This window comes from Podarcis cretensis (assembly GCF_951804945.1).
Source record: "Podarcis cretensis genome assembly, chromosome: 4".
NCBI lineage: Eukaryota > Metazoa > Chordata > Lepidosauria > Squamata > Lacertidae > Podarcis > Podarcis cretensis.
The window spans coordinates 14,333,150-14,359,198 of NC_137173.1; the positions used below are offsets into that span (position 1 = coordinate 14,333,150).

Sequence of the window (26,049 nt, forward strand, 5' to 3'; positions counted from 1 at the left end):
ATATGTGCTGCCGGGGTGCAAAGATCCGCCCTGCACCCCCAAATTTAGTTTAGCCGCCCCCAAATTAACTTTTATTAAGCTTTTTTTGGGAGGGGGGAACCAAAAGTTGTTGTTGACCTTTTTGGGGGGGGGATCGCTCACCTGTAACAACAGTGCAGCGGAAAATACTGCATTTGACGGAGTAACAGAGCAGAAGAGGAGGGGACAGGGGCTTTTGCTTCATTGCTTTCCACTGCTGCCAATCGAGAGGGACCGGTATACAGTAGGTATCCATTTGGCCCCCCCCCCCCGAATTTGGTGCCCGGGTGCCCCACACCCCTTGCACCCTGGGAAAAGACAGCCCTGGCAGTCAGGGGTTCCCCACACCCAAAGAATTCTGGAAACAGAGGTTTCTTAAGGGTGCTGAGAGTGGCTGGGAGACCCCATTTCCGCCCCAGAGCCACAATTCACAGAGCTCTCTGGGCAGAGGGCTTGACTCTTAAACTATTCTGGAAACTGTAGCTCTGGGAAGGGCTAATAAGCTCCTAATAGCTCTCCGCACCCTTAAGAAACTACAGCTCCCAGAATTCTTTGAAGGAAGCTATGACTGATTAAAGTGGTATCGCAGTGCTTTAAATGCATGGTATGAATGTGGCTTCTGCGTCCCTGAAATTGTCCACTTTTTAGTCACTGAAAATTGTCTTAAGTAGCTACATGAGAAACTTCCTGCCAGTTTCATCTAACTAGAAGTAAAATGTAAAGGTAAAGTAGCAATTTATCTGGTAGAAGATTAAGCCTTAAAAAAACAACTCCTGCAGCAAGGTTACCTTCAGGATTGTGCTGATCTGTACAATGCATTGTATTTAATGTTCAAGCCAAGCTCCCTAGTGAGAAGCGTTTGTTTTGTGGAGTTGGCAAACATTAAAGGTTAAGTTTTAGAAGGTTATTGTACCTGCAGGTGACCTAGACTTTTGCAAAGGTGCTTTTAAATTTCATCTTCTTTGTCATGAAGTAGAAACAATACTAATAGTCTGAGTGATTTTTTTAAAAAATCTGAAAAAACGAACAGAGGCTATTTTTATGAGGGGAAAAAAAACCCAGTGAAGCAAGCTTAGTTTGAATCCAGCCTTTAATCACATGCTCCCAAGTTGGCTGTTAATGATCAAAAAGGCCTTGTAGCAATTTGAACTGCTGCCAGCATCACCCACTGCTGGAAAAATAAAATAATTAACTTAAACCAACATGCTGAGATGCAACTGTGGCCGCATATCTGTGCTGAAATTATGCATGGATCTTTGCCAGAAGGTAGCAATGGAAGCACGTGGAGAAAACGGCAGGGAGTTGCAAGCAGTGTTTATATATGTGCAATTGTAGTTAACTGTTGAAATAATTGTATGTCAGCCCATAGTCTGGATGCTTCTGTAGACTTGCTAGTTGTCGCTCGGCCCAAATCCTGATGAATGCCTCCAATGTACATTAATGGTTGGGGAAGGGAACAAGACTGGGAGAATTCCAGCCTCTTTTAGGTTTAACTTAACGTTACCAGACGTCCCCTTTTCCTGCAGACAGTCCCCAGATTTACAAATCAGTCCCCTGACAAAATCCATTGAAGTTGAAAAGTGTCCCCGGATTCATTGAAAAAAATCTGGTAACCTTAGTTTAACTTGCATGTCTCTTGGGGATATGCAGAAGATATATCCCAAGCTTTCTCTTTTACAAGCAACCAGCACAATGCTTGTCTTCCCCGCCCGCCCCAACTTTTTGCAACTGAAAGACAGAACATGGAAAGAGGAAAGAGGAAATAAGAATCAACAGAGAAAGATACAGGAAGGAAGAAAAGACAGGAAATTTGGGGAAGTGAAAAAGACAGCGAGGGAGCAAGAAAAATAGATGTGCCTTGAAAAGAATGGGGGAGTAAAGGGACACCCCCACAGTCGTTTGGAGAGAGATATTATTCCTTATCCTTATCTTGTAGTTTGGTACCGAGGTTCCATTCCACCATAACTCCAAATTATAATTTTTGTGACTAGGATTTTCTCTCTGTTACAAAGTGGCTATTATCCCTTCAAAATATGCTGAAGTTTCTGTTTTTATTTACTTTTATGTTTTGGTATACTAAGGGTTAATGCGGGATTTTCACAAAATGGCTGCTTTAAAACTCTATATAGACAACTCCCCATTTACACGGGAGTGCGTTCCAAGGCCCCACATGGGTCAGCATAAACCTGCCCCGCCCTCTTCCGGTGCCAAAAATGGCACATGTGTGCTATATGTGCACAAATGGGAAGTTGCCTGTAGTTATTTCTTCTGACTTGTATATTATTTACACTGCTTTCTATAATTCAGTCCAGGACGACAACTTACTAATATCTGTATATTTGCCCAGTTTGTCTGGTGACTTTGTACTTCTTGGCCAGCCTAGTACAGTCTGTAAACCCGCCTTCTGCCTCTTGGGCCTAGCAGAGGAAGGAGGCCTCATCTCAGCCTGGAAGATGCTCCCTTTTGTTGACCTGACTTTTCCAGACGTTTAGTCATTGTAATGGGATGTGGGGTTGCTTGTGCGTAAGCCGCAAACTGCTCCAAGCTGAGTAGTTTGGTCAAACTTTTCCCCGGCTGGACAGCCCTTACTCCGTGGCTGTCTCAATCACTGGCAGAATCCGTCAGTGGGCGTTTCCTCAACTTTTTCCAACATAAAAGCTCATTGACACCAAGTCTCCGCCTAGCCTCCCTGCGCGGAAGCTTTCTGCGCAGAGTGGGCGTCCCCAGCGGAGGCTCTGTGCTCTCCCCGCTGGTCTCGCTGGAACAGTCTCGGAGCCCTCCCTCCGAAGCTCCCTCAACCTCCCCTTTCTTCCTAGCGTAACGCCTATCTCCTTCCCCAGCGAAAGCTCCCCCTCTCTCTTTGCTGGTTCCCTCTCCAGCGTCATTGGGGAGCCTTCCCTCCACCCTTGGCTCTGATGGCAGTTCCCTGACAGTCATTGTGGTGTGAGTTAGCTGTGCTTCCTGCATTGCTGGCGGTTTGATGACCCTTGGGTTCCCTTCCAACCCTACAACTCTACGGATCTTTGAGTCTTCTTCAAGGATCAGTTCTCCAGGACAGGTGAAGGACAAAACTAAGACTAGCAAACGGGAACAAAGCTCCAGGAATCCTGGGAACGGCAGTAGGACACAGCAGAGACCTATCCTGCGCTGTTATACATGAGAAAAGAAAACAGTAGGGTGGGAGAAGGAAGGACAAGGAGTTGAAAGGAGAGTCAGCAGCTTGTCCTGTGATCTGCTAAGCTGCCTGTTGAAAGACAGAGAACTAACTGTGCTCCCAAGCCAAAGTTCTACAGAAGGTTGAACAGAAAGCAGTCCCTTCAAGGCCAGAGGAGAACTGCAGCTGCTGGAGGCACTTTTTGGACCACAGGCTGCTGAAACTAACACTACTTTGCTTTTGGCAGAAGTTCAGTGCTGGCTAGGACAAGGACAAAGTTTGTGTCCGTAGGGATGTTTAAATAGAGACAGAGGGTGGAAATTGCCTGTGCAGCTTTCTTTTAACCCTTGTTTCATTCCGCCACTTCAGTTGCTAATCATCTGTATATACTTTCAGCGTCAAAGTTCATTTCTCATCTGTTTCTTTTTTTTAAAAAAGAAACCACTTAGCACCTTATGAAATCCCATATGACCAACTGTACAAAAACATATTTCACACAGGGTTTTTTCTGACACTCCACAAAACATGTCTAGCTAAACATTAGAATAAATCCCAGAGCATTCTCGTTTGTGAAAACTTTGACAAAAGAATGATTCCACAGAAAATTTAAGCTTTTTTTTTAAAAAAAGGCTTGGAAACCAGAAAGAAAGATGAGTCCATAACAGTATCAAAATGGCAGGGCTCTTTTTTTGCCATAAAACTTTTTGGACTCCTGCTCTGTCATCTCATTGCTCTAGTATTCCATGCAACGTTCCCAAATCCCTTAGCACTTGGACATCAGGAGGCAGAAATCTTCACAATGTTGGAATCAAAGCACGTTGGAAATAAGGGACGCTTGAAGAGACCTCAAACTTGTTAAATTTGAAAACAATAAAGAATGTGGCACTCTTATTCTGACCCACTGATCTTTTTTCCAAATGATGTGTTTGGGAGAGCTGATCTCACAGAATCAGGTGATCTGAAACAAGTTCATTTCCCTTACAATTGTGCTCTAAGGGAGGATTAAAATTTCATCATTTTATTAATATGCATTATGCAGAGAATTCAGGATAACCATACTGTAGGAGTTTATTTCACTTATACCATCACACTTCAATTTATTTTTTAAAAATAAAATAAAACACAGATAATTCTGAATCCTCACTCCTCTTCCCCCCAGGTTTTTTTCAAGCTTTTCACAACCCAGAATCAGTGTCTACACAATTCTTGGTAACAACTATTTATAATAATGTTCTTTTTCCTTTTTGTAGGTCCTTTTGTTCTGCATTACTGCTGCCCTGTTTATGTTCTTTTTCAGGTATGTTGTCCTATATTTTTTCATACTTTATATTAAAGGGTAATTTGAAAAACCTTGGCCGGTTTTTATAACTTCATGTTTTTCTCCAAATTAAAAAAAGAAGAAGTTTAGATTTATTCCAAAAAACAGGTTTGGTAGTAATTACCTTACACTGAAAATTTTCAAGCTTCTTGAAATCTTATTCTGCAGCACCATTTGGTAAAAAGGAAGTGGAAAGAGGAGTGTCCTGTAAGGATCCACTTATTCATTTGGGTGTAAAGAGAAAAAGATAATGTTTTCATGGACTGCCACCTACTAATGAAATTCTGCAACTGCCTACTATTAGTAGTCTTAAAAACCAGCCAAAATATTCCTAGTACTGGAAAAAGTTGTGATTATGTTGTGAAAAATAAACTTTTCTTGGATTCTCTTTAGGATAATGGCGTCTTACTTTTGTTTTCTGCCCTAATTACCTTGAGTTATTTTCCATTTGGGGGTGGGCTAGGAACCCTGACAAGTAAATAAAAGAATTCAGGAGCTAATAAATAAAGTGATAATCGGATTATTTGCATAGCTCAAAATCCACTCTCTCCTCTCACACACAACAGTTGGCTTAAATGTTGGTCATTTCGTTAATGCTGCAAAATATTTTCCCTGCATGCTACAAACACTAGTTCAGGTCTGGTGGTTCCTGGTGCCATGAAGCATTTGAAATCCTTTTTTGTGGCTGCCTTCCATTTCTGGATATTCAAAAAATCCATTTCCTTTGCCACTTATTAGATGCTTTGCTAATGAATTAAATCTGATGCATGAAATAATACCACAATAATTTTGATAGTCTTTAAGGTGCCACAAGCTTCTTGTTTTTAAGAACTCATTCCTTAACTGGGCTAAAACTTAATGGCCCTCATAAGTATGGCCATATATGCCTACAATCTTTGTGGCTCATTTCATGTATCTGATGTAAGGACTTCCACTAGTGTAATGCAGTTTTCCCCCACTGTCCTCCCACTGCGCCCATCCCAGATTGGCTTTGGGTGTGTGTGTGTCTAGAGAACCCCAAAAACAATGTGCAGAAATGCTTGCGCTGGGGAAATGCTTGTAGCAGAATAGCGTTGAATTCCTCTCTTAGTCTCTAAGGTGCTGTGCTAAAGCACCTTTTGACCCTTGATTCCTCCGTTCCCTAAATTGCTTCATTATGCCTTATATTGGGTACTCTGCTAAAGTAACAACAACTTTCCAGCTCTTAAAGGTTTCTGAAGGAAACGTGGTTACTTCCATTTGTTAGCTGTGACTTTCCCAAATAGCTGCAAAAACTTGGAAGCTTCTCTTTTATAATAATTCCAGTCATTAAGTAATTTCCAATTGGTAGTCAGGAACATACTTGGTGCATATGTTGGGGTGGAGCTGGAGAAATTGTTAGAGGAAGAAGATGGAGGGGAAATGGCTTTTGATACTAGCAGCCATCTCTGTTTTGTTTTTCTGCTGTTACACAGTTGGCGCGGGAGGCCTTCCCAGGTTATCTTGCGCGGGGGAGGGAAGGAAAAAAACTGGCCAATAACTTAATAGAAAGTTCTGAATTTGACCAGTTTCTACAGGGTCTTCTCAATGTTTCCTGTAGTTTTGAGCAAAATCATAAAGTAGGCCTGAACACAAATTAGAATATGAATGCAAATATTTATTCAATATAAGTCATACCTATCTGTTTTTATTCCTTTTGTTCCTTGCCGAGAGTCTAAGCACAAGTATCAATAAATTAACATGTAATATGCACCTCCTAAAACAAGCCCTTCCTTTATTTATTTTTCATTTTATTTATTAACTTCTATACTGCCCTTCATCCTAGGATCACATCCTAGGAACACAAAAATAAACAACATAATAACAATCAAAATAATAACCCCCCCCCAAAAAATAGATTGTTTAATTAGCCAGAGACCTGAAAGAAGAGGAGTGTTTTAAGAATACGAATACTAATACGAATAAGAATAATAAATTTATTTATACCCCTCCCATCTGGCTGGGTTTCTCCTGGGTTTTTGCCTGTTACCTGAAGATACATAATGAAGGCACCAAGCAAGCCTCCCTACGGAGATCATTCCACAAATTGGGAGCCAAAGCAAACAGGTACATGAGGTAGGGTCACAGATGAGGAGTACAGGGTCCAGGTCAGTTCATATGGGGAGAGGTGGTCCATGAGGTACAGTGGTACCTCAGGTTACAGACGCTTCAGGTTACAGACTCCACTAACCCAGAAATAGTACCTTGGGTTAAGAACTTTGCTTCAGGATGAGAACAGAAACCATGTGGCGGCGGGAGGCCCCATTAGCTAAAGTGGTACCTCAGGTTAAGAACAGTTTCGGGTTAAGAATGGACCTCCAGAACGAATTAAGTTCTTAACCTGAGGTACCACTGTACTGCAGTCCTGAGCTGCTTAAGCCTTTATAGGTCAAGGGCAACGCTTTGAATTGGGCTCAGAAACCAATTGGCAGCCAGTCCAATTGGGTCACTATCGGTGTAATATGCTCAAAATGTTAAAAGATATTTTGCTTTCATATTCCAAAAGCCCTGGGGAATCTATTATGTTGCAAGGTTGACAGAAATGGTAGATAGTTGTGTTGGTCCTTCAGAAAAAAATCAAAAAGCCATAATAGGGTAAGTGATATTAAAGGTAAAGGGACCCCTGACCATTAGGTCCAGTCGTGGCCGACTCTGGGGTTGCGGCGCTCATCTCGCTTTATTGGCTGAGGGAGCCGGCATACAGCTTTCGGGTCATGTGGCCAGTATGACTAAGCCGCTTCTGGCGAACCAGAGCAGCGCACAGGAACACCGTTTACCTTCCCGCCGGAGCGGTACCTATTTATCTACTTGCACTTTGACATGCTTTCAAACTGCTAGGTTGGCAGAAGCAGGGACCGAGCAACGGGAGCTCACCCCGTCACGGGGATTTGAACCACTGACTTTCTGATCGGCAAGTCCTAGGCTCTGTGGTTTAACCCACAGGATGAACCAAAATGCCACACAGTTGTGACCAAAGTACCAAGTTCTCCAGAATTCTTCTTTAGGATCGTGCTCAAAACAGAATGGGGTGTGTGCAAAGAAAGGAAAGCCTCAAAGCATTCAGTGTGTTTGAATTGCTTCATTTGGTGAAGATGCATAGATATTTTCATTTGGATATTGTTAGCATTTCTATGATGCTGATTTTTGAGAAGGGAGAGCAAGCCCCCAAATCTTGGCGACAAAGCTTGTGGCTGGTAAGTCGTTCAAGTAGTTTAAGCTGAACAAATTGCATAAACCTCTTCTAAACCTGCTCATGGGATCTGTGAAGGAGGAAAACAGTCATAATTCTGTCTGCTTTTTCCTTGGCTAGCTTATTTCTCACTTGGCGTCTTTCATGATGATCACATCGTTTTGTGGCTGACCTTTGCTTTATGACAGCTCTTTTCATTGTCTTAACTTGGCTGTGGTGATGCATGCTAAAATCAGGCATTTTACCAAGACATTTCCCTTAACCAGTCTGTGATCCCGGCAGTCTAGCAAACAGCTTAAATGAGTTTACAACAAATGTGAGCAGAAAATAAATCCAGCAGGCCGTCTTGCTGGCTGTTAGGTTAGATTACTCATTATTCGAAAGCAACAAGATATTCTGCAGTACTAATGTGATTAGTATGAGATGGTTAATTCTCTCCCATTTCCATTTCCCCCCAATTCTGTATGGGTGATGTCCACCCAAGTCACATCCATAGTATACCCACTGAAATTGAAGGTCTCCACCCCACTATTTTGCATATGTCTACACTGAATATGAATAACATTGCAAAATGTGCTACTTTGCATTGGGAAGAGCGTGTTCATCTTGAAGCCATATATAGCTCTTGTGACAATATAATTTTATTTAGTGCTAGTGATGTGTTAGATGCTGTAGAGAACCCTGAAATGGCTCTGTCCTGGTTTTGAAAGTCACTGCGGGCTAAACGATTGCCCACGCAGCGGTATTCTTTTGTGTTCCAGGTGTTTATGTTTGTGTGTGTGTTGATACTGAATGCTCAGCAGCATAAAATAGCTTGTCGTTTGTTAAAAGTGTGGCTTCCAGGCACCCTGTGACAGAGGATGATCAGTTAAGTTCATCTTCCAGCTCCTCTTCCCTAGCCATATTCTTGAAGGCATCACAAGAAGCAGTAGCACCATCACAATATGGGACACCAAGTCAAGAGATCTTCAGGTACTATGGCAAGAAGGCTAACTAGAGAGGGAGAAACAGTAGACAGCCTGGTGTAACTGGAAAATGAAATGGGGCTGAGGAAAAGATAGGAGAAGCTCCTGCAGCATAAAATAGTGACACATCAAGAATTAAGTGTCATCTGTGGCTATCAGCCACATGGAACTCTTATATATGCCCCTTAAACTTTGAAGCTTTGTTGCCTTCATAAATAATGCCCTGATTTTTCTGTGATCTCCTTCATTCTTTCTTTAGATTTTCTCCTGTGTCTTAAATTCATCCTTTCCACTGCATTGGAATATGGTCAGTGTGTGCCTTTCAAGTTTTCTGGGTTTTTTTAATTAAAAAAAGAAACAACAAAAACTACTCAGTAATAGCTGGCTTAGATACCTAGAAGACCAAACAGATAGGTTTACTATCCTATACGTGTTTACCTGGCATTCAGCCGCTTTGTGGTCTAATGGGGCTTACTCTTGAGTAGACATGGTTCAGATTGTGCTATAAATGGTTTCTCCAACTTCTGTTGAATGATGGCAGAGTTTCACAAATGATGGTTTTGAAGGCAAAAGCAGGAGTGGTGCTTGGCTTTTATCTACTGCAGCATGAAAAATTATGTACTCAAAATTGCTGACTGCATGTTTTGGGCTTCTAGATTGATCAGCTGTTAGAGACATGGACCACAAGCCTGCTTCATTTTGAGTTCCCAGAAGCCCTTGACTTCTAATGCTGAAGTGCTGAGTGTATTGAGAGCCATTAAAAAATCTGGGTTGGATAGCAAGGTCTCTGTTGGCCTTAAATATTTGGTTGCCCCAAAGGTTTACTTTCCAAAATCCAAGTAAAGATATTGCCAGTTTCATTCAGAACTAAATCCTTGCCAGTTCCTTTAATGTTGATTTCTGTAGATCATTTTAAAATGTAACGATCTGGTGCAGAACTGCATTCCTTTTACGTGTGTTAAAAACTACAGCGATAATTGTCTAGAGCATTTTTTACTTGTCCCTGCCTTTTTACCAAATCAAATTTGAATCAGTAGATATGGAGGTGAATATTAAGGAGAAGTGTCTATTACTTTATCCATGTGTATTCTTGAACTCAGTTTAAGGGAGAGTTTACAAATTTCCAAAAATTCCTCTTTCCATATGTTGCCAGTGCTATGCTCTTTTGTAAACAAAAATAAATAAATGGAGGGAGTTAGTTTGTTAAATAAAAGGATTTTCATAATATGTGCAGTATCTTCTACTTTAGGTTTTTTGTCTCTTTCACATTTTACTGTTCTTTTATATAGTCAAAGAATACAACATTGATGTTAAAATATTTACCTCATACAGTGGTAAAAATCCATATAGAGTAGGCCAAACCTTTTGTTCTATTCATGACACATACCTAAATGCCAGCTTACTAAAACATACCTTTAAGAAAATCTAGCAATTTTCTTGATGTTATATGGGCAACGGCTTAGACTGGTTGCTATGGTAGTTAATCCTTACTGGTGATTCACAATGGACATGTCTTAATTCATCTGTTCTAAACTTTGGAAAGGAAAGTGTAAAGCTAGGGTTGCAAGCAGAAACTAGTTATTAAGGATGCAAGAGGTTTCTGTCCATTTATTTCAACAAAAAAGGAAGAGAATGAAACTGGCACCCTGATACATAGATTTGTATACCCTCCCCTTTTCTAAGATTTCAGTTTAATTTTGCTCCTATATTTGAGTGCATCTCAGTTGCAGCTCAAGACAAGTCTCCCAAACTTGTACAAAAGGAGTCCTATTAACTTGGGTGATTGTCTGCAAGATCAAAGTCCAAGTCCACTTCTGAAGAGATGAGTGCGAAAAGTCCCACAAAATAATGTGTGCCAATTTAGCTACTATTTTTGTTTGGCCTCATTTGTTCTCTGTATTGTGAGAACTCTTTGAAATCTTAATGGAACTTGAGATAGAAGGTATTCTATTTGCTGCATAAATTTATTTATAAATTTATTTGCAGCACTAGGGTTTTTTTTGGGGGGGAGGGGAACGATGATTAGTGAAATATGACCCCAATGCCATTTAGGTAGTGCCTCATAACCTGTAATTCAGGTAATGCAATCCTTTCTCCTCCTTTGTTCCCAGAACAGAATACCCAGACAGCCATCCGTCAGCTCGGACATTCAGCAACGTTTTTCTTTTTGCCCTGAACACCCAAGCTTGTGGAAAATAAAAAGAAAACCATATGTGTTCAAATTCCGCTTCCTCCAACATTTGCATGTTGATCAGCTAGGGCAGGGGTCAGCAACCTAAGGCCCATGGGCCAGAAGCAGCCCATGGAGGTCGTTTGACTGGCCCCCAAACCAAGTTGCCTGCTTGCGCGCTGTGCTAAACCAGCACAGTGCGGCACGGGGATTTGCTTTTGTGGTGCCGAAAATTGCGTCTGTGCATGTGCAGATGCCCAAAATTGCGGTGTGTGTGTGTGCACCCACGATCCAGCCCATGGAGGGATCTCTGCGGGATTGATCCGGCCCAGGCAAGATATACCTTGCTGACCCCGATCTAGGGTATCTCTTCCGTGGTGCCGGCATGGCAGTTAAATAGGGGGTTGAAACAGGGTTAGAAAGAGGGTAGGGTTGGGTCCTTCCTGGAGATTTTTGGGGAAATATTGGTGTGGGTGTTTTGTGAATTAAAGAAAACCTCATTTTTAAATAAAGCCAAATGGGAGGAAAGATTGCTGGGCAGTTGAAGATTCTGATAGCAAACAATGGCAGATTGTGGCCTTGCACAAAGGTAACAGAGCTGGGCGGGAGCAGTGGGACACAGAATGCAAGGAAAGTGTCATCCATGTGATTCGTTCTCATTTGATAATATAATACATTTTGCAAAGTTTTAAAGGAAAATAGACAACATTATAGACTATATCCAGCTCGGTTTCACTCAGATACATTGAAATTAATTTCATCTTGTGCATTCATTCCTGAGTGGACATCTTCTCACCAGCTGTGTGATTACCGTATTTTTCGCTCTATAGGGCACACCGGACCATAGGGCGCACCTAGTTGTTGTTTTTTTAGGAGGGGGAATAAAGGAAAAAAAAATTCCCCCCCCCCCAGCCCCAAAGAGCAAAGAAGCCAAGACAGCCAGTGGGATCCATCCCGCTGGCTGTCTTGGCTTCCTCTTTAGCCACGCACAACCTCTCCAGCTGGGAGAGGCTGCGCACGGCTTCGTTTTTAGCTGCGGGGCTGGGGCGGGGGAAGCTTCCCCCGACCCCAGCCCCCATAACAGGTCCAGGAGCGGTGGCAAGCGCTGCGGATAGCTGCAATCCATAAGCCTTCGGAGCCCGGTGGGAACTCCCTGCATTCGCTCCATAGGACACACACACACACATTTCCCCTTCATTTTTGGAGGGGGAAAAGTGCGTCCTATAGAGCGAAAAATATGGTATGTCTCTTTATCTTAATTGAGGGTGACACATCTAAACCCCTCTATTCTTCAAGATCTAGTTGCAATAGTGGGGAAGTGTTATAAGAACTGGAAACAAGCTTGATCATCTGATGTGTATCAATGTAGTGTCTTGTTTTGGAAATGTAGGGTGTCTGCCAGGAACCCTTCTCACACATTTTCTGTCACATTAATTGTAGGATGTACTGTGTAAACTCAACAAACATCATGGTCTTGCAATTTTCCTTCATTTCATTAATTAGTGCTTTGCCCTGTGGCATATTTGCCAATAAATGAGCTCATCACATGTATAAGTTTGTCCCTAAAATCAGCTCCATTTAATATTGGTAATCCAACAGATTGGGATTTGAACCAACCTTTAAACATTGTAACATTTTCAGTTAAAGTCAAGAACAGAAGTTGTTTATCTACTTCTGGCATGTCCAAAGTCTGTTTCAGGGGCCCAATTTCTTTCTTTCTTTTTTTTACAATAATATTTATTATTGTCCATACATAAACATAACCGAAGAAAGAGCCAACAATAATAAAGAAAAAAGAATGAAACGGAAAAAGAAAAAAGAAAAAAGAACATATAACATAAAAGACATCAAATCACCACATAAACAAAAACTTAATTAATTAATCAAAATCCATCTTCATAAACATATTACTTGACTTCCTCAAATCTTTTCCATCTGAGTTTCTTAGTAATTATATATAGCAGTTTCTAATATCATTATCAGGGGCCCAATTTCGGCCCGCCGGTCAGTTTAATCTGGCCCCTGTGGTAGTTTATTTCCTGGAGTAAAATCCTAAACAAAACTTCAACCCTAAAAAAACCCTCAACAACTTCAACCCTAAAAAAAGCTCTGTTGTTGGGAATACACCCCTTTTTTTCCCCAATCCAATAAGCTTTCATAAAATGAAGCTTTAAAAATGAAACACCTTTGTAGAAACACTCAGTACTATTAAATATTCACATCCATATAGTAATTTTTCTTTCATTTAATTGCAAATAGAAAAGTTCATCCTTTCAATACCCTTCCCTTTTGAATTGCATATTATATATAATGTATTCTGTGCCCTGAAGGTAGAAATCCTTATAATTCACATTACCAGTTCTCATTATATTTTTTTGTATTGTGGTAGAATTCTCATGCCCCCCCCCCCCCCGCCCAATGGCAAGTCCTTACCCATTAGTTTGACATTTTGAAATGAAGGAATGTTAATAGATTTGCATGGTTGACTTGAGTCATTGGTGGAATTTTGTTCCTTGCGGAAGTCAGCAGTCTTCATTCTGGTGTTTAATGAGGATTGATGTTGATTAGTATAATGAAGAAATCAAACCAGAAGAATAAAAAACCTAAATGAAATGCTGGATTTACGGAGCTAAAAATCATGTTGTGGGATTATGAGGGGCAAATGAAATCTGTTATGCAAAAGCAGCATCTAACAAAGTATTTGACAATGGGTCTCTTTATTAAGCCTGTTGGGAAGCACTGGCTGGTCTGCTTACAGATTAGGGGAGTTAAATCCCCAAAAAGGCTTTTAAAATGTAGGCGTTCCTTAAATTATGGAGACTGACATTTCTTTGACTTGTGTGCACATAAGCTTGTAAGGCCACTGAGAAATCACTGCTTGCTAATGCTATTGTATTATTATATTATATTATATTATATTATTATATGATATTAAAGGTAAAGGGACCCCTGATCATTAGGTCCAGTCGTGACCGACTCTGGGGTTGCGGCGCTCATCTCGCTTTATTGGCTGAGGGAGCCAGCGTACTGCTTCCGGGTCATGTGGCCAGGATGACTAAGCCGCTTCTGGCGAACCAGAGCAGCGCACTGGTTTACCTTCCCGCCGGAGTGGTACCTATTTATCTCCTTGCACTTTGCTGTGCTTTCGAACTGCTAGGTTGGGAGGAGCAGGGACCGAGCAACGCGAGCTCACCCCGTTGCGAGGATTCGAACCGCTGACCTTCTGATCGGCAAGTCCTAGGCTCTGTGGTTTAACCCGCAGCGCCACCCACGTCCTTTAATGCTGTGTAGTGGCTGGCTATTGCAAAGTATGTAATAATGCCAGACACAGCTCCAGGAAACTGCACATCAGGTACTGGGAATTACAAGCCAACAGATCACTGTTGTGCCCAGATTGTGAACTTTCCATAGGCACCTGGTTGGCCAATGTGAGAGCAGGATGCTGTTCCAGGTGGGATTTTTGTTCTGTTCTGTTCTTTATATGTTACTATGATCCACTCTGAAACAGTAGTTGCAAGAACAGGGATCCAGCCATTGCGCCTGGTGATGCATTGGAACATGGGTAGGCAAGCTAAGGCCTGGGGGCCAGATCTGGCCCAATTGCCTTCTAAATCCGGCCCATGGATGGTCCGGGAATCAGCATGTTTTTCCATGAGTAGAATGTGTCCTTTTATTTAAAATGCATCTCTGGGTTATTTGTGGGGCATAGGAATTGGTTCATCCCCCCATATAGCCCAGCCCCCCCACAAGGTCGGAGGGACAGTGGACCGCCCCCCTGCTGAAAATGTTTGCTGCATTGGAAGCTTTCACTGATTAGAATACGCTGGGTGGCATTTAAATCAGTTTTACTCAAGAGTAGACCCATTGAAATGAATGAACATGACTATGGTACATTGATTTCAATACGCCTAGTCTGAGTAAAACATAGTTAAATATCACCCACTGTGGCCCACCTTCTGATGGGGCATTGGAAACTCCTTACAACATTAGCAGAGTTGTAACATTTATGATGCGTTAAATTTGGACCATGTATTTATAAATAAGATTTGAAATTTATAGAGGAAAAATAATGATATGCATGACGATGATTGATTGAAGTTGGAAGCCGGGGTGGGGGTGGGGAGGAAGTTAAACAAGATGAATTTAGTGCATAATTGACTGTCAAAATGTTGTTATTCAGAAAAATCATTTGGAAAATAAAATATTTTTTTAAAAGGAAACTCCTTACATCAGTGTCAGAGCTAACAAGAGCATCTTCACTTAGTTAGCTGTTACCTTTCAGGCTTGTGCTATTTATCATATACTGAAATTCTAGCTCATCAGTCTATTGTTTTATCTTAATTATTTCCAGTTAAGTTTGTCTTCCCTTTCGGTGGCCAGAATGAGCTCGCATGTTGGCCCATTGCTTTTCTGTCTTTTCTCCCTAAGAAACTCTGGAATTAGGAATATGTCTTTGATTCTACCTAAATTGTCCTTAACTGTAGCTTTATAATCCCTTCGTATAGCAGTAAATGAAATCAATTCACATTAGGGGAAATAAACACAGCCCATCATTGGGCAAATGCTTTGATTTGCTAGTGACTCACTAAAGCCCAAATGGATTGGATTGATGCCAGCTATGTTCCATTACAAACCTCTAAGCTGATGAGGTGTACTCTCTTTTAAGTGTAGCATCCACATGCCAGATTAGAGCTGCTGGAAGCGTGCAATGACGTGTGCCCTTCTTCCTGGAGGCTCACCAAAACACAAGTCTAAATATGTTCCAGAAGCATACAATAAATCTTTTTAAAAAACGAATTGGCTTTTGGTGGCTAAAGATAGGGCAGTGTGAAATCGTGTTCATAACTGAATGGGCTTTGTGATTTCATTTAAAAAAAAAATTATAAGAATACAAAATACAGAACTGAAGAATAAAAAAGAAAAAGAAAAGGAAGAAGAAGAAAAAGGGAAAAAATAGATACATGACACCAATCCATAATTCTATTCCATCGACTTCCTGTCCATTCTTTCATGCCTCCCTAAAGTTTCCCATTTCTGCTGCATATTCTGTTTTTTCTAACTATTTACGTAAACATTCTAATTCTTCTCATTATAAACTTTAACTACTGAACCGACTCAAGTTCTAACATTTTTACAATGGTTTTTTAGGTAGTCTACAAATGGCTTCCATTCCTCTTTAGAACTTTTCTCTTCTTGCTCTCTAATTTTGCTGGTTAAGCTTGCTAATTCTGCATATTCCATTAATTTCATCTGCCACTCCTTTGAAAGGTACCATCTCCTTTCTCCATCTTTGTGCATATAGGATTCTCGCTGCTTTAGTGGCATACATAAACATATTTATTTGTTTACTTGGTAACTAGGACCTCATTATTCCTAACAGGAAAGCCTCTGGCCTCTTTGGAAAATTCTTCCGAAATATTTTTCCCCAATTCATTATAGATCATTTCCCAATGGGCTTTATGATTTCAGCCTGGTTAAGCGATCAAACAAACAAGATGTATCTGCTTCCATTTGAGAACCAAGCTGTCTTGATACTAGTTGGTGTCAAGTGGGAAAAACCAGCTTTCTTTGTATATCCAGATTTCAAGTAGCGTCTATTTTCCTTTAAAGATCAAGTTTTTAAAAGAAGTTACTCTGATATAGTTTATTTTGGAGTTTGGCGGTCCATATGCCTAATGTGTCCATTTACACACTGTTTCTCCTATTGACAGAGTGAGTGAGTGGGTAAGAAGTGTTGGCCTTCATGAAAACGTATGACTATACCAACATACCACATGAAATTGAAATATATTCTGCAGTAATTACTGAAGTCTCAGTGGGTGAAATTTAATCCCTGCTGTAATTCCATTAGCTGTGCCAGTGAGAGGTACATCTGATATTTTTGAGCCAGGGTCCATTTTCTGAGAGTGTTTTATTATACAAGCTCTAATTTAATAAGCTTCCACTTTCTATACTGAGGCCCCCGTATCATGCAGTAGATGTTTAGAGGTTTTCCTTACTGCAAATAACTACTACTGTGCATTCATTACTGAAAAAAGAAGGGGGTGGGAGAGAGAATTGGAAGCATAATGGGCACGTCTTATGATACCTTAATTTTAGATCCAGCTGACTTCTATTTCTTAAATTTTGGGAAAAATAAAACACTGAGAAGGATGACTTCCTTTCAGCTTGATTCCATGTTTTAGATTAAGTCAGTAAATAAAAGTTATTGCAGCTTGTTGATCGTTATGCTTGGAGTTCTTTCAAAGGACGTCGTCGTGTTCCATAGCTCCATGTGTCTTTTCTGATGAAATTCATGCAGTCAGGCTTTCAATGTTGGAAAGAATCTGAAGAACATCTGGTCCAAATCCTCTGCTTTATGGCCCAAGTCCTGGGAACCAGCAGACCCCCTCAACTGCCTCATGGCCATTGTTAACTTGGTTTGGCCTGGCTTTGGCCCCATCTTTCTGGGTTGTGTTAACTAGGAATGGGCTTTCTAATGGAGATGGAGAAGGGAAGACCTAAGAGGTTTTCCCCACCCAGAGAGGCAGGTTTGTGAGACGTGAGAGCATCCCCCCTTCTCCCCATTCCTAATTTCAGCATATTTCCGCTGTGGTTTAAGAGGAGGAATGTCAGCGCGTTTCTGTGTATGGAATTGTGCCTCTTAGACACTCAAGGCAGGGATAAATTGCAAGTGTGTATACATTCATGTGTGCTTATCTGGGGATGAGAGGGGGAAGCATTATTATTATTATTTTTTAAAAAGGTAAAGGACCTCTGGATGGTTAAGTCCAGTCAAAGGCAACTATGGGGTTGTGATGCTCATCTCGCTTTCAGACCGAGGGAGCCGGCTTTTGTCCAGAGACAGCTTTCTGGGTCATGTGGCCAGCATGACTAAACAGCTTCCGGCGCAACGGGACACCGTGACGTAAGCCAGAGCGCACAGAAACACTGTTTATCTTCCCGCCAGAGCGGTACCTATTTATCTACTTGCGCTGGCCTGCTTTCGAACTGCTAGGTTGACAGGAGCTGGGAGAGAGCAATGGGAGCTCATCCCATCACTGGGATTTGAACCGCCAACCTTCTGATCAGCAAGCCCAAAAGGTTCAGTGGTTTACACCACAGCGCCACCTGTGTTACTATGTGAGAGTTCATTTGCACACAAACTATTTAGCTGTGTCCATTGGTGAATTTCAAATAGTATTACCCCCTGGAAGGTCACCTAGAGACTAGAAACGTCTTTTTTTTTTTTTTAGTTTTGTGGAAATTTATAGCATCATTGTTTATTTATTTATTTCATATGATTTATATACAGCTTGATTGTAAAAAAAGAGTCCCCTCATTACTCTCAAATGGTTACAGCCAATTTGATGCAACAGTCCTTCGTTTCTCAAGCTGCCATATTCATCCCGTTGATCAAATGTGTAACTTCTCCCCTTGTTGGTTTCTGTGTGGTTGTTTGGGAATTCCTTGATACTGGCTCTCTCCAAACAGTAAAACATATGCTCTCCTTGGTTATATCGTTGGTCCGTTTTGCCAGATCCAGTTGCAGGGACAATACCTCTCTGTTCTGCCTGCAGACAAGCAGTGGAAAAATTACAACAGGACAACCAGCCACCGATTGCGTGATTCCCCGCCCCCCTCCCCCCCCCCCATTATCAGTTATTAGCAGTGGCTCTATTTCAGATATGTGACTGACTTTCTGAACCAGGAAGGTGCTTACCTGCAAGGTGAGCTGGTAGTAATGAGAGAAGCTTTTAAGGGCTAGGGTTTCAGGCGTCTCTGTCCAGAGCCATTCCTGGGGGAAGAATGAGCGGGTTTCCTTTTTAGGTCCCCTCTGTCAATCACAAAGCTCTTTTGTCCTCTTAATGCATTGATGTGACTGGCCTTTTGGCTGTTAATCATGTTCTTGTCATCCTCAGATGCGAAATAAAAGAGCGGGGAAATAGCTCTTCAGGTTCTCAGGCCTTGTGGAACAAGTTGCTTGGGGCTACAGCAGACCTCTGTGTCCCAGCTGCCCAGAACGCTTTTTCTTTTGTGATTGGATCGCCAACAATGATGTGCAGCTTCAGTTCCTGGGGCATTGCTGAGAACAAGGCTGATGTTACAAGGCTGATGATGGGAAAGCAATTGAGCTTTGCGGATTTGATTTCTCTCTTGGGCCTGGCACAGAGGCACCAAAGTTTGAAAGTGGAAGCGCCCCATGCGTGAAACTTCCGGCAGTCTCAGATTAAATATCCAGCCCTTTTTAAAATTTGCATTTCCAGGCCTGTTTATCTTTTGCTCTTAGTGTATTAGATTTTCCATGGAGCAGAAATAATAATCTATTCTTTGTTATACATCTTTCATTCCTAAATATTTTTACTGCCTGCAGAGCTGCCCTAGCATTTATTCTGTACCACCATATAAACATGTTTTGTGATTTAGTTCTACAGTAGTTGGTGCACGCTGTCTGAGATGTAGACTTGATAACCTGGCAGTTCTTTGGCTAGAGCTCTTGGTTTGCAATTTTGTTCACATTTACTTGGGTGAATGCATGCTTCAATTAAGATGGTTTTACTTATGAATAAGCCTGCATTGGATAGGGTTAAATATCGACTGCAATTTTACAGTTAACTTTGCTGTTTGAAACATGCATTCTGTCATATGTCAGGGTTAGGGAACCTCCAGCCCACAACTCCAATGTGGGCTGGAACGGACCCTAATTTGGCCTGCAGCACTGTTTCCCCCAAACCACACCTAACTGCCCTACACCTGGGGCAGCTGAGTTCCCCGTGAACAGCAGGTGTGGGGTAGGTAAAGTCGTGGCTGGATTGGCTGAATGGTCAAGTTCCCCACAGAGAAACCCCCTGTGTAGCCAATCCCTGCAAAAAGCAACTTTGCTAGCTCTATGCCAGGCATAGTCAAACTTGGCCAGCCAGATGTTTTGGGACTACAACTCCCATTATCCCTGACCACTGGTCCTGCTAGCTAGGGATGATGGGAGTTGTAGTCCCAAAACATCTGGAGGGCCGAGTTTGTCTATGCCTGCTCTATGCTCAGCAGAAGGGCCATAAGTCAGTGCTTTGCATGTAAAAGATTCCCTGGTTCAATCCCAGGCATCTCCAGACACAGCTGAGAAAATCTCCTGCCTGTATCCTGGAGAGCTGCTGCCACTCAATTTTTTTTTTTTTAAAAAAATAATTTTTATTAACCGACCAATCAAATCAAATCAAATCAAATCAAATCAAATCAAATCAAATCACATAAATTCCAAATTACAAAGCCGAATTTTAAATTTTTTTGAGGGGACCCATATTTCAAGATCCGAAGGGGGATTCTGATCATCTTCTTGCTACTGCGTTAATGTCCAAATCAGTCCAAATAAAGTTCATAATTCTATCCAGTCTTATCTTGCTGTTTCCACATCTCATCTTGTTCAATTTTTTTTTCTTTTTTTCTTTATGATCTCTTCTGATAATCTCCTTAAGCAGATAAACACCAATTATATCCTGTGTGAATTTTTCCGTTCGTCCAATCCTCATATCGAGATGGTTTCCATATATCATCACTTTCATAAATAACATTGCTCTTTCCATCATTAATCTCAGGGTCTGTCGTTCTTAAGTCCCACTGAGGAGTCACTCACAATATAAAAACATCTCTTTTCCTCCTCCCAGACTCAAGTCCTCCGACAGAGCTGGCCATCATGGCGACGGTATTTTTAACTGCATCATTCCAAAGCTCTTAAACTTTTCACGCTCTTCTTAAAACATGCTTTGGTTAGAAAATTCATCTCCACACAGTCGTAAATCCACAGCTTAAGTCATTAAAACGGCATTTCTGACTTGTGGGGGGGGGGATTCTTATTTAATCACATAGAGGAAAGAAAGGAAAGTTTCTCCCCCTCCCCCATCCAGTCCCTTTGCCATACCGAGTCTTGGCATATCTTCTCATGATTGATTCTTGTTCCTCCGACTCTTCTTGTTTATCAGAGAACTCTCCAGTTAGCAGTCTTTACTCCCCCTCCTTCCTTGAAATATGTGCATTCGCTTCTTCCTAATTAATCCTTTTGAAGTTCTTGCAGCTAGCGGCGCGGATCAGAGACAGCGTCCAGGAGCACTGAAATCCACAGAAGGGCATTCTGTCTAGTGCCCCCATCCCCACAAATTCGGGGGTGGTATAGGGCACAGCAGGCAAAGGCAGCCCCCCCACAGTCCTGGGGGGGGGGGTAGGGAGGCTATTTACTCCCATCACAGCCTCCTAATTACCTCCTGTGGGTCAACTTGCCAGCCAACTGTGGTTTAACAGCTCTAGTAAAAACTAGGATATCAGGCCATTGTTGGTTTGTTCTAAAACCATTAACTATAGTTTCCTGGTTTGGATAAAACTATTTGAAGGGTTTCTAGCTTGTTCATTGGCTTGAGTGGAGGGCCTGCAGGCACAACCACGAGGCTTGCTCATACCTTGGCTTATGAATGCTAGCAGGTAATATCTAATTTGACAGTACTATTTAAATACTAGGGACGCAGGTGGCGCTGTGGGTTAAAGCCTCAGCGCCTAGGGCTTGCCAATCGAAAGGTCGGCGGTTCGAATCCCTGCGGCGGGGTGCGCTCCCGCTGCTCGGTCCCAGCGCCTGCCAACCTAGCAGTTCGAAAGCACCTCCGGGTGCAAGTAGATAAATAGGGACCGCTTACCAGCGGGAAGGTAAACGGCGTTTCCGTGTGCGGCTCTGGCTCTGGCTCTGGCTCTGGCCAGAGCAGCGATGTCACGCTGGCCACGTGACCCGGAAGTGTCTCCGGACAGCGCTGGCCCCTGGCCTCTTAAGTGAGATGGGCGCACAACCCCAGAGTCTGTCAAGACTGGCCCGTACGGGCAGGGGTGCCTTTACCTTTACCTTATTTAAATACTGTAATTTAGCAGAATTAATCAATACAACCAACACTATTAAAAAGAAGAACCAAAATTTCCTTATTGATGCTTTTTTTTGGTCCAAATCAGTGTCGTTCCAATAGCATATAAGTATGATGATTTTTCAAAATCATGATACCTAAAGTGTTCATATATTCAGAGGTGTGGACTAAAGGCAGAAGCAGGAAATACACCACCTGTTAACTGCAAAAAGTCTTTGTTCTATTTGGAACAGTGTGTAAAATTCATGTTTGGATAACACTGTGTACGTGTCAGCGCTCCATAGATTTTATATACAACGCAGCATTGTTATATTATCAGCTGGCCTGATAAGAATCAATTTAGATAAACATGTTTCCACAGTGTATTTTCAGAGATTACTGGAAATTGGCACATTAGAAATGCATAGCTTTTACTTCAGACATCGCAAAATACTTAGAATTCTGTTCCTGTGAGCTAAATTCTTAGCCCAGAGTAGGAAAAGTAAAGCTACTTTGTGGTTAGACGTTTGTGGTTTTCTCTTTGGGCATTTTGCCATAAGATAAGTACAAGATTATTGAAGGGCGAGCAGTACACAAACTGATAATGATATGAAACAGTCTAGCTCCCACACAGTTTCAGACTTGCCAAGTGACTGATTTTCAAAATATTTGCATCCTCTTTCCTGTTTTCCTGTTGCTGTTTTGAAATGTGTTGGTGATGAGGTGACCAGGAAGATGTGAAAAAATCTGATTTGGCCATCACAGATTTCAGCTGGAACTCTTTCTATACTTTATTTAAAGCCAACCATCTAACCTGTGGATTGTGGTCCATATACAACCCACCTCCCTGCCCCCAAATATTAGTCAATTCTAGGATATTTGTTTAGCTTTTGTACTACAGTTTCCTGAATTTGTGGTTTGCAAGAGCTATTGGGGATTTCTGATGTTCCGGAGACCAACACATACTGAGGTAGTTCCTGAGAATATGGAAATGCCAGGACCTTTGCCAAGCCTGTACCAGAGTTTGGACATGAAAAGTGTTCTAGCAAGTGCATTTTTAACTTATTTCTTATTTTCTTGAGTAAGAAGGAGCTCTTATGGGTCATCTTTTATGTGTCTTTGACACATTCTTAGATAATGTTAATGTTTTTGAATAATTATACTTGCTTTAAATATGATTTTATTTTATTTTGAATAGTATTCTTTTACCACTTGGTGTTTGCCTCCCTGGGCTCCTTGGAAGGAAGGGTAGATTAGAAATTAAATAAATAACAACTACCCCTTTGAGCTCCTTGCCTTGTTGGGCGGGTCGCGTTGTTCAGATGCCTGATTATCGTCTTCCAAAGCAACTACTCTATTCCAAACTTAAGAATGGAAAGCAAAATATTGGTGGACAACAAAAGAGTTTTAAAGATGCTCTCAATACAAATCTATAAAGTCGTAGTATAAGCACTGAAAACTGGGAAACACTGGCCTGCAAGTGCTCCAGTTGGAGAACTGCCTTTACCAAAGGTGTCATGGACTTTGAAGAAGCATGAACTCAGGGTGAAAAGGAGAAACTCCCTGGGCAGTTATCTTTCCACAAGGGCTGCCATTGATGCTGAAATCCAGCATCGCCTGAGCTCTGTGAGTACAGCTTTCTCCCGATTGAAGTGCAGAGTGTTTGAGGACCGGGACATTTACAGGGAAACCAAAATGCTTGTTTACAAAGCTATTGTACTACCAACCTTACTGTATGCTTGTGAAACATGGGCCACTTATAAACGCCATTTCTAACTCCTTGAAAGAGTCCATCAAAGGTGTCTCCAAAAAATTTTACACATCACTTTGGAATACAGGTGAACTAATACCGTTGTACTGGAAGTAGCAACGATCACCAGTGTCGAAGCAATGATTCTTCAACATCAACTTCGTTGGACTGGCTATGTTGTGCAGATGCCTGATTATCGTCTTCCAAAGCAACTACTCTATTCCGAACTTAAAAATGGAAAGCATAATGCTGGTGGTCAACAAAAGAGGTTTAAAGACTCTCTCAAGGCCAATCTAAAAACATGTTGTATAAGCACCAATGGCTGGGAAACACTTGCCTGTGAACGCTCCAATTGGAGAACAGCCTTTACCTAAGGTGTCATGGGCTTTGAAGAAACTTGAACTCAGGACGCAAGGGAGAAATGTGCTAAGAGGAAGACACACTTGGCAAACCCTCACCATGATCTCCTCCCTCCCGGAAACCTATGTCCCCACTGTGGAAGGACGTGTGTATCCAGAATTGGCCCCCACAGTCACTTATGGACTCACTGTTAAGACCGTTTTCATGGAAGACAATCTTACTCGGCCATGAGTGATCAGCAAAGAGGGAAACATATCTAAAACCTAAGTTATCTTTAACTTCAGGGTTTGTTTGTTTTTTAACCCACTATCTGTGGTGTGTGGAACACTGTGTTTGCTGTCAACGCAGCAGCATTTGATTTATTTTTACACTTGTGTACGAAGAAGCAGAAACGTAGACAACTTGGATTCGTCTGGTTGTGGGCTCAGTTCAGGCCTTGTCACTTCTGACAGTGTTATATTTTGGTTGTTCAGGCAGTTGTCTGGCACATTCATTAAGGAGACATCTAGTGACTGAATCCAAACCCCATGGGAGAGGACGAACCTCTTCCATATGTGAAGAACACTAGATGGTTCCTGCTGGACCGAATAACAGGAAATTGTTTCACGGCTATGGGTTCCCCCCCCTCTTTTTCTTCCTTTTTGAAACTATGCCAGTGAACCCCTTGATTGTACAACTGTAGAGGGGATTAATCTGGAGCTTGCTACTTCCTTTTTTAAAACTTTTAAAGCTGTGCTTGTTATTACCTCAAATTCTTCGCGTGCGCTTTCCTGTAACTTCCATCTGCCCCTACTTAGTGCTAGCTTTGGCGACACCTCCCATAACCTTCCTGGAGAAATTTCCCCCACTTTATCCTCCGGTCCCCTCTCATTCTCTTTGCCCAGAGTTTCTCAGTCCTCAGGACCAGGGCAGTTGCTTTTTTAAAAAGATATTTAATTCTGGGAGGAATTTAAAATCTTGCATAGTTTTCATAAAAGAGGACTTCTTTTAAAAACACACAGAATACTACGGTTTTAGCCTCAGATTCCCGCGGTATTTTATAACCCAGGATCAAATGGCATTGTTTCTATTAAACTTCTCAAAAAGGAATTTCAGTGGCTTTTCAATATCGCTGCTATGCCAGTGCATTTTCTTTGCCACAGCATATCGCAACCTGGAGTTATCCCTTGTTGTCCAGCATTCAGCATTGAAAGGGTCCATTAATAGCCACAGATGCTGCTGCAGTTGTGTTCTGGCTTCACAGAATAGCAGGGGTTGTGGAAGGAGGGCTTGTCTTTCAAGTCGGCAGTAAAAAAAATTGACTCTGCGCACTGTCCAGGCTTATAGTAATGTTTTTCCCTTCTGCTTTGTGAAACCTTGTACTTGCCATGTGACTAGCAGTGGTTTGCGCTAAGAGGCATGACCTCCTCTTGTCTATCTGCTTCGACATTTTAGATGACAAAACAAGGATTTTGTTTGATTTGTATTCAGACACTGCATAAGTCCTTTTCAACTGTTGAACAGCACGTGTACAGATTGTTGTGTTAAAAAAGACAGTGTGAAGCCAGTGAAAGACTTTATCCAGGTATGCATTTACTTTCAAATCAAGGACATAGTGCCTTCAAGTCTGATGCACTATGCTTAAGCCATCCTGGAGACTTTAAGAAACAGAGCAGAATTGAAGTGTACTATATACAGGTTTATGAAAACAGGGTTTGATAGGCTTTCAGACCAAGACATTTGGGAGCGCAGGGGAGAATTAACTTGCACTGCAGTGAATGTGTCTGTTACTGACCTCTGCATAAACGTAAACTGCTGAAAGATGCTTTAAAAATAAAGGATTTGATGTGTCTGTGAAGGTACTGAAAGTTGGTTTTCTTGAAGCCCATATGTCATCTTTCTCTTGCAATTGTGGGAAAGAAGCCAGTAACCCTTGCACTTGTACCACAATTGTGTTTAAGCAGGTGTTGTTGCAAATCCAGAAAAACACCTGCAGTTTTTCTTCTATGTGAAAACAGGAGACAAAACAATGAGGCTATCTTTTAGGGTTACATGAGTGAGCAGGAGCCAGCTTCAGACCCATGGTCTCCTCTTGCGGCAGAGCTGCAAGGAAGCTTTAGATTCCAGAGCTCCTTGTCATGGCTGAACTTTGGTAAAACTCTGGTTTGTTCAAAAAGTCAGAATCTAATCATGGGATAAGATTTTTGTTTGCTTTCAGAGTTTAAACTCCCCAGAGTTCCTTGAATTTGTACCTAGTGAGACACTCTGGTTGCTTTG

The 26,049-nt window shown here is 41.8% G+C and overlaps 1 protein-coding gene and 1 long non-coding RNA gene across 3 annotated transcripts in view; one reads left to right on the plus strand and one right to left on the minus strand.

Annotated features, from left to right (window-relative positions):
• Positions 1-26,049, minus strand: part of LOC307215208 — a 446,900-nt gene that overhangs the window by 166,811 nt on the left and 254,040 nt on the right. The window lies entirely within an intron of this gene.
• The window catches only part of TMEM135 (transmembrane protein 135), a 174,773-nt gene that overhangs the window by 108,878 nt on the left and 39,846 nt on the right, over positions 1-26,049 (plus strand). For both annotated transcript variants that reach the window (XR_013838253.1, XM_079973923.1), the window contains exon 6: positions 4,423-4,469. Coding sequence is in view for 1 of the 2 variants with exons in the window: in XM_079973923.1 (XP_079830049.1) it covers positions 4,423-4,469 (47 nt within the window). In the remaining variant the exon portion in view is untranslated. The remainder of the gene's footprint in view (positions 1-4,422; positions 4,470-26,049) is intronic.